The 15,694-nt window shown below is 37.6% G+C and overlaps 1 protein-coding gene across 1 annotated transcript in view; it reads right to left on the bottom strand.

Moving 5' to 3' along the window:
• Window positions 1-15,694, bottom strand: part of pcsk2 (proprotein convertase subtilisin/kexin type 2) — a 37,126-nt gene that overhangs the window by 11,725 nt on the left and 9,707 nt on the right. Inside the window, exons 5-8 of the mRNA XM_053620516.1 lie at window positions 15,524-15,561; window positions 4,288-4,364; window positions 2,792-2,880; window positions 1,623-1,798 (exon numbers count right to left, since the gene is read on the bottom strand). Coding sequence (XP_053476491.1) covers window positions 1,623-1,798; window positions 2,792-2,880; window positions 4,288-4,364; window positions 15,524-15,561 — 380 coding nt within the window. The remainder of the gene's footprint in view (window positions 1-1,622; window positions 1,799-2,791; window positions 2,881-4,287; window positions 4,365-15,523; window positions 15,562-15,694) is intronic.

The raw sequence follows: 15,694 nt of genomic DNA, 5'->3' as shown, positions 1-15,694 counted from the left end.
TGGAAAAATTGCCTCAAATGATGTGTAATATACTAGTGTTACAATGACAAAATTCTACAGTAAATTACTAAATCTGTCACATCATCTGCTAATTGTGTCCTGCTACAATTAAACAAATAATTGATGAGGGGTTTTTATTGTTTAAGCTAAGTATAATCTACTGACCCTTGAGCAACACTGTCTATGCCTAGAAACCTCGTGGGTGAGGGTTAGATTCAAATTCTTCTGAGCAGAATTTGAAATTCTGTCATTTTTTTATCAGATAATAAATATATATATATATATATATATATATATATATATATATATATATGTGTGTGTGTGTGTGTGTGTGTGTGAGTGTGTGTGTATATATATATATATATATATATATATATATATATATATATATATATATATATATATATATACATATCAGAGCTGGTGTTCTCTCAGCACCATTTTATTCCATAGCTGTGCCAATGTGAACAGTTCAAAGCCATTGACTAGAGAAACTAAAACAAAGGGATATGTTCTGAGGGTAAGTGTAACAAGTTGTATGCAACTCCCCAAGAGAACTTCTCCCCACAACTTTTTTAGAGTGCACAAAAAAAAGGCTTATATAAGCCACCATTACCACAGAGATACTGAGTGGGATATGACTTGATTAGGGTTGTTTGTTCTGCTCTGGACTAGAGGGAGGTATGTGAGGGTCACAATAATCGTTCCAGACCACTTGGGAACATGTGGGCGTCACTCCATAGTGCTATGATTAATTCAACGAGTTAATTCGAGGCCATGACCACGAGGCCTTGTTAGTCATGTTGGTGAAATATGGAGGGACAGCTTGGTGCTTTACATGAGTGCTTCTTTGGATTTCTTGAAATTGTACTTCATCTACCTTAGAATCACTTATGCACTTTCAGGGTCCATTTAGATATGATATGTTGAACAAAAATGGGAATATTTGCAGGTGAACAAAAACAATAATCTATAGGGTAGGTTCTCTAACTGAGGGTTACAACCCCATGGGGATTTTTTGCAAACCATTAATGCAGATCTATATAAATAATATATAAATTGGATATATATGATATAAATTAGATTTATGTAATATTTTATAATAATTAAAAATGTTGCATTATTATTTGAATGTCATTCCCCTTACATTGTCTAAAACGCTCTCATGTTAATCAAAGTGGCCATGTTAATAAACATTTTACCTGGCAAGGTCATAGTTTCTAACTTGAAACACGACACAATACAATATTCATGCTATATGTTGAGTGTATGAACACAATCTACATAGCACATGGGTGATATTTCAATCTGTAGTTGTAACAGCATACACTCTGGAAAAAAAATACAAACTTATTGAAGGTTTAAACTGCCACAGAGCACAGACATGAAAATCTCACTGGATTCACAAACATTATGTTATATTATCATACACTGTAGCAATGCATATTTATAATATTTACAGATATTTGCATGGTATATATTTGCTAAACCAGTGCACAGAAATAAATATCGTAATGAGAAGCCCTGCCTACACTTTATACTGTCCTGCTCTACAATATTATAACATTACAACATTCAAAACTGACAAATTCACAATAAAACACTATATTTCCCATGAGTACCTTGTTGACGCCATCTGCCATGGCCTGAAGGGTTAGCTCACGAGGCCCATCCACCGTCTTTCCGTCGTCAGTGGGACCCCAGCTAGCACTGTATATGTCAATAACCTGCGGCATGTGACTGATGGAGGAGGCTTCAATGATGTCCGTCATGAATGGCTGGTCCAACATTCGGATGCCTAGACCGGGGGAAGATCCAGGTCATGTTCCTTATCTCAATTTTAATTTACACATGGCAGTCACTATTCAACTCAGGCTCTTTCTTTATATAAATAAGATCAGGTTCCAGCTTAAATACATCCATAAATCCTGTAATTTATATCGTTCAGCTGTATCTCCTCCTTTATGTGCTGTGGTATTGCTCAAAACTGTGAAAGTCTGAAATGAGGAGGTTTGAAGAAATAATGGGCATGTCTATTCCTGTACTGTTCTGCAGGCATGACCTTTAGCGCTAGCCCTTGAATTGATAGAGGAGTTAGTTGAGGGGGACTAGTGAGAACAAGGATCATGTGATAATTAACACTGTCTTTACACCATCTGAATCACCAGCAAGTAGATGCATGGTTTAGTTTTCACACCTATTCACACTCTTTTCTTTCTTTTCCTTTTGAGTGCATGTTTTTAAGTGACTCGTGTATTCTAGATACTTCACCACAAATCTAACTGCCAACAGCATAGCCATGAACAATGGTCATGACCTTTTATAATATCTAGAATATTGTAAGCACTACAGATAATCATTGTGAATAACTAAACTTAAATGTAGTGCCTGTAGCTTGATATCAAGGACACATCCGAACACAACAAACCAGCTTGAAGTCCCAGAATTCCCTACGGCAAAACAATGACAGATGACAGAAGCCTGAAGTTTTAACATCTTTTTAACGGCAATAATATAAATATGCATCTAAAAAGAATTATTCTGATTCAATCTTCCAAGGTAGCCTGACAAGATTGATCCTCATGAGAATGCAAGCCTGTTCTTTGCATTCTTAGAATTGAGAAACAGAGAAGTTAAATCAAGCTAGCTGTTTAGACTATAGAATAGGTTGAATAGGTTCCATTAGTAAAAAATATTCTTGGTGAACTCATGAGATCTGAACTTATTCTGAAAAAGTCTATCAAGAATCAAAAGGATTCAAAATTAGATTGAAAAATAGTATGAGACATACCCGCCACTTTGGAATGGTAGGCCACTCCTACACCACAGATGTTGTTGTTGGCCACTGCAGACACCTCTCCGGCACATCTGGTTCCATGACTGAACATTTGCATTCAGAAAATATTACAAGTTAGTAGGATATGCACATAGGTATTGAGAATACATGAAGTCTATTAGCAATACACACTGCTAACACAATATACTGACTTAGTGTGAACAACCAAAAGAAAAAAAAAATCCCCAGTGATAAAAAATGAGCTAAATTATGAGCTAGTGTGAGGTTTTGTTTGTACCAAAGTAAGGTTAGAAGTTGCTTGCTCTCGTTTCAACTGCAGGCCTTAATCGGAGCTTCAGTTCTGTTCTATATCCTAAATTTATTCAAGTCAATTAAATCAAGTCTCTAAATCAAGATAAAGTCTGTTGTTCCACCCATTACTGCCTGCACATAAATATTTCTGCTTACCGCACATTCATAAACCTCACAAATTAATCTTACATAATCCAAAGCCACTGGGAACCCCTCTGTCTGCTGACATGTTATAAATGGAAATCTATTTGTAACAAGTAAGATAGAAAATGTAATTTATGGACAGCTTCTTCGTTCTAAAAATATCCTTAGCCATTATAAGGAAACCGCACTGTTCTCAACACAACACAAAAGGAGAAACATGACGCCTGGAAGAAAGCCAGTGCATAAAAAAGAAATACAGAGCTTCTCAGAAATACAGCTTTTGTGTTAATAAATAACTGTCTGATTAACCGGCAAGTCTGTGACACTAATGATATTACTGCTGCCTTCATATGCTTCACAGACACACACACACACACACACACACACACACACACACTGAGAACACATCAAAAAAGAAGCTATGCTTCTGCTCTTCTTTATTAGAAAGGTTGGCCTCAAGCTCTTTTTGGGTGTCACAATGTGCCAGGATTTATTAACGTTGAGGTTTTGAGCGTAGCTGTATTAAAGAGGGAGTCGTGCTAATCTGCACTGCCTCTGACCCTGCTGAGTACCTTCTGGGTGCCATCTACCACTACACACACACACACACACATACACTAAAATAAATCATTTTTATTCCATTAACAAATGATCGGCAAATTGAGCCATATCATGCACTCCTTTAGGAAATACAAAGAATTTTCAAATATTATAAGGTGGTATATTTTAATGCTGTTCAGTCCTTCTGTGTTCCTTGTTTTCTGTGGTCACACCTCCACAGACCTTGACAAGTGAGACACAGCAAGCTCAGTGTGCTGCGAGGCGTCAGCGTGGGCCATGTGCTCCATATTAATGCAGCCAAGTTGAGAGCCCAGAGAGAAGATGACTTAATAGGCCTATGTGTTAGGAAAATCAATAAGAAAAAGCAAGCAGCCCTTCAGCCAACCACTGGCAGGAAACTCAGACTTTAGGTCACCACACTCATCCTCCTTCCTGCCCAGCCCACCTTCATGTCTTGAGTCACAAAGCCAACCGTGTGACGGACTGCTGATTACCTGTTAAACCAATCATCTGTGTAGCGAGGGTATGGGTATGGGTCATTGCTGCTGAAGTCATAGCTGGCCTCTGCATTCTGAAATAAGAAAACACCGGCTATGGAAATAGAACTGAATGTACATGTCAGCTCTAATATAGATTTCAAGAGGTCAGAAAGAACAGTTTCATACTAAGTATACAGGTTAGAAGTGGGTGACTAGACAAAAAAATATATCACAATACTTGAGATACGATATTCAACATGTTATATATTACGGGTTTATGGCAATGTGACTATCTGCATCTGTATTTGTATCTGTTTCCTGCTTGAAATGGCTGTATCTGTGTTCAGATTTAACCCTGACGTGGGCGTGGCCTAAATATTTTTTTGGAGAAAAAGAAAAAAAATGAGTGCCTCCTATTTGTATACAGTATAAATTTGTATCCGTTTAGAACACATCATCTGCTCATTCTGTGTAATATATTCACCTCACATACATATTTGGTTACATCCCAAAAGATAAACGCTGTCTAATCAAGTACTAGCAAAACAAAAGTGCCACATTAAAAAAACTATTTAAAAAAAAATACAGTTGATTGCAATTGCATGTTTATTTAATATATGCAAGAGTGATTTTACATAAAATGGAAATAAAAATTTAACAGTTACTTGGTTGAAAAAAATGGTTGGTTAATAAAATCCCCAAGAAATACCCACATCACTGAAAAATGTATTGTCACCTAATTTATCACTATGTCCAGATTCTTTCATAATATCATCCACACAACTCATTTAGAGGTATTAGACCCTTACAAAATGTTTTCAGATGTTCTTGTTGAATGTTCTAGATGTTTTTATACAAGCCTGATAAGGTCTGTAATGCCAGCTCTTGGGGTGGCGAGTGACCTACATAGCATGAAGGACTGTACATGGCTGCACCAGACCTACTTTCAACACTTGATCATTCTACAGATTTGTTTATGCACACATTCAAAACTCTGCCCCTTTCTTAACAGTCCAAGATATCCACACACATACAGTATATCTCATGAATATGCTTACATCATGTTAAAACTAGCTTCTGTTGCCTATTGGGTGCTTTATGCTGCAGCAGATCTAAGAGGGGCAGGGGAGGCCCCCAAAAATGCCACTGACCACCCTGATACCATGATTGACTCTAACAGCAATTAAACGTGAAAAAGTTCATGTAAACCAATTTTGAAAAAATCAGCTCAATTAATTCTGGGTGGCTTGTGTACAATCAGAAGCTGATAAAAAAAGGCATGTGACATCCTTTAAGGCAGCTGAAGGGATGTAGGACAGAGCGAATCACTGAACAGGTTCTCAAAAAAAAGCAAGATATATTTTTTTCTCTGATTAACCCATTTTAAAAAAACATATTATTTACACTTTGGAACAATGGAAGGTCAAGGCTCTACGATTTTTTTTTTGCATGATAAAATCCTATGGTGACATACACAACATTGGAAAAGAGAACAAAGTTAATTGTATATTGCTGAGCTTTGCCCAGAAAGAATCCCAAAATGCAAATAGTTAAAAGAGCGCAGCGACGCCACAATATTAAATAAAAGTCCAAAGTCAAAGGAAAGGAGTAACAAAATAAAATTTTTTAGCAAGTCCTAATGAAGGAGCAAATCTGTAGCAGGCACCGAGACTGTGACTAGAGAGAAAACATCAGTGATACATAAAACTCAAATATTTTATATTAATTAGCCTTCAAAACTGCTGATATATGAAAAAATCTTTTTAACCACAGTCTCAGTAAACACCGGTGTGTCTCTGTTATTTCCTTTCTACCCATCCCCCTTGGCTAAAACCGGGTACCTTCAAATATATATCAATCCGGTGAACTGCTATCTGATGAACTGCTATGCTGTAAGACAGTACTGGCATTATTCCGATAGCCTTGAGGCATTTAGCAAACACAGACACCTTTCAGTGCCAGCTATAACTACTTCTCATGGCAAAACAGAAGGGAAAACAGATGGCTCGAAGTCTCTTCATGTTGTACACAACCAATGACCCTGACTTCCTCAGTAGCTAATGTCAAGGAGAGGACCACATGCAAGCTAAATGTCCTCTGGGTCCAACTTTGCTTATAAGGATCATAAAGGATGGCCAATTCATATGTTTCTTGTAAGTGCTATTGCAATCCAGTCTATGAGTTCACTTGTAAGCATTCCTTTTTTTGAACTTATGCTTTATGCCTTCCAGACATTCAATGAATTCAAGGCAAATCCTCTCTGGGTAATGTACATCAGAATCACCTAATACACGTTTTACAGGAATACTATGCAGAACCTTGGAATAAGAAATTAATGGCTCTAATTGTGGCTTAGTGGTTAGCATAGCTGCCTTGCATCTCAAGGGTTGAGGGTTCAATTTCCGCCTCCGCCACGTGTGCATGGAGTTTGCATGTTTTCCCAATGCTTCAGGGGTTTCCTCTGAGAATACAGTTTCCTCCTCAAGTACGAAGACATGCATTGTAGTCTGATTGGCATTTCCAAATTGTCTGTAGTGTAAGAATGGTTGTGTGAATGTGTGTGATTGTGCCCTGTGAAGGGGTGGCACCAGGTCCAGGGTGTCCCTTGCCTCATGCCCTGAGTCCCCTGGGATAGGCTCCAGGTAACCCATGACCATGTGTAGGATAAGTGGTACAGAGAATGGATGGATGAATGGCTCTAATTCAAATGTTCTCTCCTCAGTCTGATATGACATGTGATGAGTGAAAGCAGGATGCAGGTGGGTTTCATTTAGGGCGATCCATAAATCACTGTCAGAAATCCTAGCAGGGTTCATATCACATGCAGGCAAACACAGAGTGATAATCCAAAATTATAAACAGGAAAGCAGTCCAGGAAAACCAGGAATTACAAAGACCTGCAAGCTCAGACACAAGGCATGGATATAATGAGTGCATGCTAAGACTTCAAGTCTTCAAATCCCGGCATTGTCAGGGTATCACTGTTGGGTCCTTGAGCAAGATCCCCGATCCTCAACCGCTCAGTTGTATCCTGTCTCAATTGTAAGGCACTCTCGATAAACACATCAGCTCAGATGTTTGTTCAGTGGTGGCAGAGTACTTGTATATTGTAATATAGTATCTTCCAATTAGACTAATCACTCATACTCTAATTAAAGGTCAGAGAGAGAGTAACTGCTTGCTAATTCTACTTTTGCCATATGGATGGTTTAGAGAAGCTGTCAAGCCCCTTTGTGAGAATCCTACAGTAGCCACGAGGGTCTTTTTTATGGCCTTAAAAATGGCAATGGCAATTCACTTTATTGCTGTGAGATGGCAAGTTCAAAACCCAATGTTCAAAACTGTTCAAAATGTGAGCTGTTATCTGGAAGATAAAGATAAGGCCCTGTCTCTCAGCAGGTTGTTGGTGATCTGATGCATATTAACTCTCTCCTCAATGTGTTTAGCTGCCCTAAGCAGCAATTCGAAAGGATGTGGTGGCTTTATGTGTCTCCAAGTAAACGTGTTATCCGCATTATCACAGATAGGAAATAGTCATGAATTAGGGGAGAACTAATTAGTGGACAAGCATCCACCAAAATAGGAGAAGAATTGGGTAAAACTACCATTTGATAGAAAATAATCCGGAAATATTCGTTTTCTACCTTGAATTATACTTTTGTATTGGATTGGACGTTGGTAAATATGAATTCAGTTTGAATTTACAACATATCAAGTGAAATGAATCAAATGAATATCTTAAAAAACAATTACCGTACTTTCTGGGAAACGCTCTGTTCTTCTGATTACAAAAAGTTTCCACTAAAGTTTACAAAACATTCCAGAACCTGCAATTTATAACTGAATACTCAAATGTAAGCTTAGTCAATCACTGAGTAAACCAAATGACATTTACCTCAAAAACACTCAGCGCATTTGTCTCTTGCTAACGATTTGCTAACAATTTAATTAAAAGTCACTCTTTCCTCAGAGGCAATGCTCAGGCACATCTGGAAACCAAACGGGCTACTTACACCCAAATTATGTGAGGAATCTTATTTAATTTTCTAAAGAAGCAGTTGAGATAAAATGTCAAGTGGAAAAAAAAACCAACCTGCTGAAACAGATGTAGCAGAGTAAACATCATTTGGGCTGCATTTACATTGAGATATTTTGACATAGATGTGATTTTTTATTTTTTATTTTTGTACATATAAGACCTGACCTGTATCCTGTTCCGGTTTTTACATCATTCCACAGCCAAAAAGGGCTTGACTGGAAATAGCAACTTTTTAATCAGTAGCACCACTGTGATTGAACATGACCCCTAACACAGGCGAGATCATTTTTGTAGCATTTGAGTGAAATATGTTGAGAGGTCTTCAAAGCATCACGCAATATAAGGATGAGGCAGAGGAGGAGAGTAAAAGACTCCATACTGCTGCTCTGGCCAGCACTGCATTACTTCTGTTGACCTCCATTTAATGAAAAATGTGATTGAGGCTGAGAAGTCAGGAGTTGCAGAATGGAGTCAACACCATTGACAATTGAGAATGAGTGTTTTAAGTTTTGAATTTTGAATAGAAAAATATTCAACGGTTTGTCTGACTATCTGAATACACAACTTTCCCAACACATGCATCCTTTTCCCAAGCTATCATTCTGAGTAAATGCATTTATCTGTCACGTTACAGTGACAATAACTTCAGAATGAACTGAAAAATCAGATGACCGGATATCAGATATCAGATTTAGAACTTCATTTGAATTTGGTTCATATTGGATGTGGAAAAAAAAAAGAATAAACCTGATCAGAGCTGTTTACACATATGTAATAATATACGATCTGTGTCGGAAGTAAGCTTGAGTGTCGTGTACAGCACCATGGCTCTCGGTTTCTGCTCCTACACTGATACACTGAGTGGGTCTGCTAGTGCTACTTCTCTCAACACTATTTTCTGTGCTTTGCATACTTTCATAATCTAAATTGCCCAGACAGCATTGAGAGAGTGGAATTCATTAGGCTGTAGTTGAAAATATCATACATAGAAACCATTGATGGCTCCAGGGATAAGTATTCTGGCTGGCATTTGCCTGGATGAGTCAGTGAGAGACAAAGGGCAGCCTCTCATCTCCGTGCTCTGTGCTGTGTAATGACATGCTTGGAGCAGGTATCTTGGTGTATATGACTGATGGCTGAGCGATATTGACACTACTGGGCTGCATCGGATCACCATCGTGGTCTAAGGTGGGCAGAAATTGCTGACATCAATACCATAGAGACAAGCTGAGTACAATCTTTTCACACAGTTTCAAATGTCACAGATGTACTAGAACACGGTGACTTTCACAGAAATCTCCACTAGGTTTGCATAACAATTCTACTGTGATTCATTATCCTCTAGACAGACAGCAATAGGTTATTCAATTACATATTTAATAACTACTTAATTTGGAGCGGCATAACTTTCCAGTATGATTAAAAAAAAAGTCAGTTACAATTATACATAGCTCATTAAAAATTTCTACAATCTGTCCCCATATTCATGTTTTTGAAATATGGCTTGCTGTGATTTCAAACTGCTCCTACAATACAGTGTTAAAGTTATTAATTCCAAGGCTCTGTCGAATTCTCGAATCAGACAGGTGTGGATTCATTTTCGATAACAGCACGGCTCTGACAGTGGTTCCGGCTGTACCATAAATAATAGGTTTATATTAATGCGTTTGTTCTAATATGTTATCGTTTCTATAGTAACAGTTTGTTCACAGGGACTTTGATGGTGGCTGTGCAACATTATCTAACTTAATAATAAACTGATTAAAAAAGTGCCACTAATTATTGTTTATTGATGTTAATTTCATATTTATGTTAGGTGTCTCGGTTGTCTGGTCTTTATAGTGGCCACACATGGGAGAGTCTTCAGGAGTTTGCACTTTCTGGTTTCTTTGTAAAATGCAAGTTGCTTTATTTTGCCTTATTAACTTCAATAATAAAAAATTCAGGGAAATAATCCATGCCAGGGTGTTGTGATATATTACCACTCATACTTTTCATTCATTCCTTGTACTTTGAAATGGTTATTATATACAACGTTATCAGTAGTAATTAAGCCCATAATATAGATCACAATGGTATCGGATATTACCGGTAATCTCACAATCAAGTGTATTAACTTCTAAAAACCATTTGGCATGCAGCATAAATATGACCTGAAGAAAAATTCAGTTACAAGTATTTTAAAAATAGAATTCAAACTAAAAAATGATGGTAAAATGTATTACTAGACATTTAAAAGTCTTTAACTCTCTTGAAATAGGCTACCAGCAGGAACAATAACATAGCATGTCTAAAGTGCTCAAGTTGATTACTGGAGATCTGAAATAATGGGTTACTAGCTGCACCATTACCCTTATATCAGGGAAAAGACTGGTCATTACTGAAAAAAAACCAAAAAACTTTCTTAGAACAATTCACAGGCCACTAGACTATAAATACCTTTACTTAAAAAAGGCAGAAAAACATGCTCCAGAGATTGCCTGTGCTCAGCATGAGGTACAATGTCTATACAGTATCACCAACTTGTATGCCTGAATGTACGTTGTCAATATGTGCTCTTCCATTTGCATGTCCATCTAATTTAGGAAGAAGTGGTTTGTAACAATGGATTTTGGTAGGGCAGGATGACAATAATGATGACATAATTAAGTTGTTGGGATATCACACTTGACTTTTGCTATAGGCTGCTATCTACTGAATTTTTAGAGAAACCCGATAAGCAGAGAAAGCAAGAATTGAATGAACAACAAAATTGTGCACCAGTTCTCAAAGGAAGAACAGAAAGCCAGTGACCTTCAGCACAGATGAACAGGCCTACACAAAGGCCTGCTCCCTCTCTGTTTAATGTTCCTCATTTATAAAGAATGTCTTTGGATTGCAGCTTTATTGGTGCAATTATGGTTTTGGATTGCAGATAATTACACTCCAAAGACACATTAACAGCCTAGCTAGTCATGTAGCTAACTAGATAACAGTGTAGATTAAACATGCTAATCACATCCTTTCTAATCAGGGAAAGGGCAGAAAACCGTGGACTAAAAAGATTGCTCTTTCTGAACTTCCATTCAAATGGATGTTTTAAAAAAGAAATTCAACTGTGTTCAGTACAGCAGGTGTGATTCCCATCGCCACTGTCACAGTATGCAAGATGAACACAGAAGAGGTCATTTCATCAACTGTCCTGTCCACTGCTCCAACCCTATTCGTAAACAAAATGCTTGTAGAGAGAGCATGGGGCACCATGAGTCGTGGCCCAATAGGCCTCTATTAGCACTGGTTCTATATTTTGACCACTCGGTGCAATAATTACTCGATGGAGCTAAATGGGGAAGTGAACAAGTCAAAGGAGGCAACATTGGCTTATACGCAGTTGTCAAATGTCACTCAAAAGAGTTAATTAGTATTTCAATTAAATTTAATGCCACTGAATTTACGTGTCCTTAAAAAACTGACATTAATTGTATTTATGCTCATTCCATTGCATGAATCAAAGTACAGCATTTGTATTGTATCAAGCACCTAAAAGCAGGTTCCAAGATACAGACAAGAACAGTGTGCACAGGCAGCGGTGATCATATACAGAAATATCTGTAAGGAACCATCCAAATGAACAAATCTGTGAAGATGGATAAAGAAGGAAGGTTTTATATATACACACCATACATATTCACACTCACAGTCATTCACACACAGGGACACTGTAGTGTAGCCAATCTACCTATTGGCATGTTTTGTTTTTTTTGGTTTTTTTTTGAGGGGAAGAACCCAGAGAACCTGGAGGAAACCCACACAGACACAGGAGAGCATGCAGTATACTGTAGATATGGTACATAATTTATTGGTTATATATATAACACATAAAAAGATGAGTGTGGGATATTCCTTGTGTGTAAAAGATATCAAGTTATTGCCATGGCAACTTATAAATATACATAAAGCTGCACAGAGTTGAGCACTGGCAGCTTGTGCTTGTTATCTGTTATGTCTGGCGGAAAGGCAGAGAAACAAAGAGAGAGAGAGAGAGAGAGAGAGAGAGAGAGAGAGAGAGAGAAGGGCCACCTAAAAATGCCGCCTAAAAATGCAGTCAAGCGCAGTCATAAAACCTACATACCGTTTCAGCTAAGCAAATTCATCAAGATTTATTTTCTTAGTAGACTATAAATGACCTTCCTCGACTAAAAATAGAGACAAATAAAGCAGTGTGTCTTGGTCCTAGGGCACTGTAGAACTGGAATACTGTGTATGCTGCAGCAAAGATGCCTGCATGTGTTCTGATAATTCAGAGGGAACGGGGAGCTGGAGCTCTGGGTGGAATTGGTGCTAAATAAAACAGTAGCAGCAAGGAGGGGAGAAAAAAGAAGGCGAGAGGAAAGGAGAGGAGGAGAGGGGGGAGGAGGCAGTAAATGACTGTTTCAGCCTGGCTCGGCAGGAGACATCGACCCAGCGGAGCGTGCGCTGGCATCACCCAGCGCCATAGATAAGCAAAGGTTATTTTTGGGTTAAGGCTCCTCCATGTTCGAAGGCATGGTGAGACTCACAGCCCACACACTACACTCGCAAGACTCCAACCCTGAATCAGGACTTCACATAAGCTGAACATGTACTTGTTAAATCGCCTGCTGCCTTTGAGAGGGTGCAGCCAGAAGAAAGAGAAATATAAAGAATGGAGAGATGTTAATTCTATCTGTGGCAGTCAGGTCTGAAATCTCTACTGAGTGAGATTTGTGATGGGAGAATGGCAGCATTTATTAATTGTCAAGGTGCAGTCTGATCCCATCTCACCACGCAAAAGAAAACCCGTCATTAGTTCCAGGTAGGATTGCACACACAAGCCGAATGTGTCTTCGACAGCAAGGAAAGAAATATCTTTCCAGAACCTACTGGAACATACTGTATTTCTTCAGGCTTAAAGGATGTGACTGTTAGCTTCTGCCTCTATTTTGGCATTTGGTGGTATTATAAAAGAGATGCAGCTCTCTAAATCACACTCGAGATGTGTTTGCATCTTGAGAGGCTAGTCAACGTATGATTCAAGCGAATATGACTATGCTTACATGCACAGTAAAGTATACCGATATGAATTGGAATTTGGTGATATTCTAATTAGTATTGAGTCATTTAAACACTGAAATCCGGTTACCCGATTCAGATTAAGACAAGATTCTCATTCCTCAAATTCTGAATCCCACCCCTGGAAGATGCCTGTTTTAATCAGAAAAGTGTTGCATGTAAACACCTTATTCAGAAAATCCACTGAAAGGAGATATATGCGCATGCTCAGTCCGCATGGAATTGTGAATGCTAACAGATACTTAGCTGTAGGCTAGGCATTTAGGAATGGCAACTCTAAACGGCTAAACGGACGCAACCATGTATACAGGAATATTCCGATACCTGTACGCATATAAACATCGTATTCGGAATATGGCTGCAACCCGAATATAGACCTTAAACAGAATTTGACGTGCATGTAAACGTCGTCTATGACTCAGGTTTATCTTTGTAGTTTGTAGCAAACATTAGCCACAGAAAGCAATAAATAAATTACTTGAAATCCAGCTCTTCTCTCCAATCATTCTATTCACCTTATTTCTCTCAGAACAGCATTGATAACACAGAAAGATTTATTATTACATTAAAAAAAAGAATCACTGTATTAATTTCTCAGGTTGGAAACTGAGACAGGTTACAAAACACTCATTTAAAAAAGACAGCACGCAAAATGCTTCTCCCTTCCTTGAGAATGCGATTAGCTGTTCCACCTCGCTGGCTTGCTGAGTCCTACAATTATGTAGACTATTGTTAATAAAGCGTTCTATAAATCCATTGCTCTGAAATGTCTTGCTATTATAGAAGTTAAGTATTTTGTTCCGCTTCTTCCTGCATCACATTAGATTCGTACTGGACACATCTCAACTAATGAATATTTATGACCATCAGAGGTCTGCTTATGAATATTAATGAATAGTAGACGTTTTCAATTAAAGCTGGTTATTAGTTGGAAAAGCAGAGAAAGGCTTTCCAGGAGAAATGGTTAAAATGACTTCGAAAATAATGTTTGGAGTAAAATTATTGCGCTGCATATCACAGACACTGAGGAATAGCAGGAAATCCCTGAAAACAATAAAATATAGTACATTTACTGCAAATTGGATTCTAGTTTTTAGTACTAAAACAAATAAGGTTTCTGTTCAACAAATTACCTACCTAGATTAAGATTAAGAGTACCATGCTATAATTAATTTGTCTTAAATGTAATGCTGTAGCATCTATGATTTTGGCCAATTCTGTACTAAACAGCACTACAACAAATCAGTAGCTCATTGAGGGGAAAAAAAACCCCACAGTAACACTGCCTGTATGATTTAGAGTTATTCAGAACAGCTGATTCTGTGAAAATATTAGACCACAGTGGATATCCATCCACAGGAGAAAATAAAATAACTACACTATGGGTGTAACATAATGTCACTGTCTGTATAGCGTGTGGCTTAAACCGGAACAATTCATTAATTTATTTAATTATCTGTTTTATTTTATTCATATAATTTTTATTAAATATCACCCCTACCACTATATCCCAGGAAACACTGTAAAACGCTGGTGGGAAAAAAACATGGTGTGCATGGTAGCATGAATTCTGCCTCTGACAGCTCCTCAACCTCAGCTACATCGCTCGAGTTCATAATTGGTCTCGACCTAAACCTAACCCTCTTGCACAGATATTATTTTTCTTTTTTAACTGCCCACAATATTACCTAACAAATTTAGTTGGTTCTATTTCTAAAAATAAAAACAAAATAATAGCCTGATTTAAACCACCACGACCCGGACTAGGCAGTTACTAAGGATGAATGAATGCTGCAAATGCATCACACATTAATGAACATGGTCTTTCTTTGTCCCGTGAGCTTTGTATCTGACTGCCTGCTCATGCCTGCATGAAAGTAAAAACCTGTTCCCACAGGATCCCAGTCCCAGAGTATATATGTAGTCTCAACCAGATGCCTTGAGAGAAAAGCTAGCTTATCCAATTAAAAAAAGGTTAAAAGACTTCAGCAAAGAAAACAATAATATATTTGTGGCTTACAAAAAAAAATTGTGCACCCCCTATTGGTATTTGTATTTGTACCAGTTTAGAAATAATGGTTTTTTTAATTATTATTTTTTTTACATCCCTATAGTATACACAAGAGGATTATGTATACTCACATAATTGGAAGCAAGGTCTGGGTGTAAATAATCGATACCTGTCAAAATTGCAAAACATATGCTTTATCAGTGGTATAAATATAATACATAAGCAAAATAGATCATTCAAAAGTATGTCACTGAAAACAGTAGGTAGAAGTTAACTAATTAAAATGGAAAATTATATATATA

The sequence above is a fragment of the Ictalurus furcatus genome, chromosome 3 (assembly GCF_023375685.1).
Source record: "Ictalurus furcatus strain D&B chromosome 3, Billie_1.0, whole genome shotgun sequence".
In the NCBI taxonomy this organism is placed as follows: Eukaryota; Metazoa; Chordata; class Actinopteri; order Siluriformes; family Ictaluridae; genus Ictalurus; species Ictalurus furcatus.
This window is presented reverse-complemented; position numbering and strand designations above follow the sequence as displayed.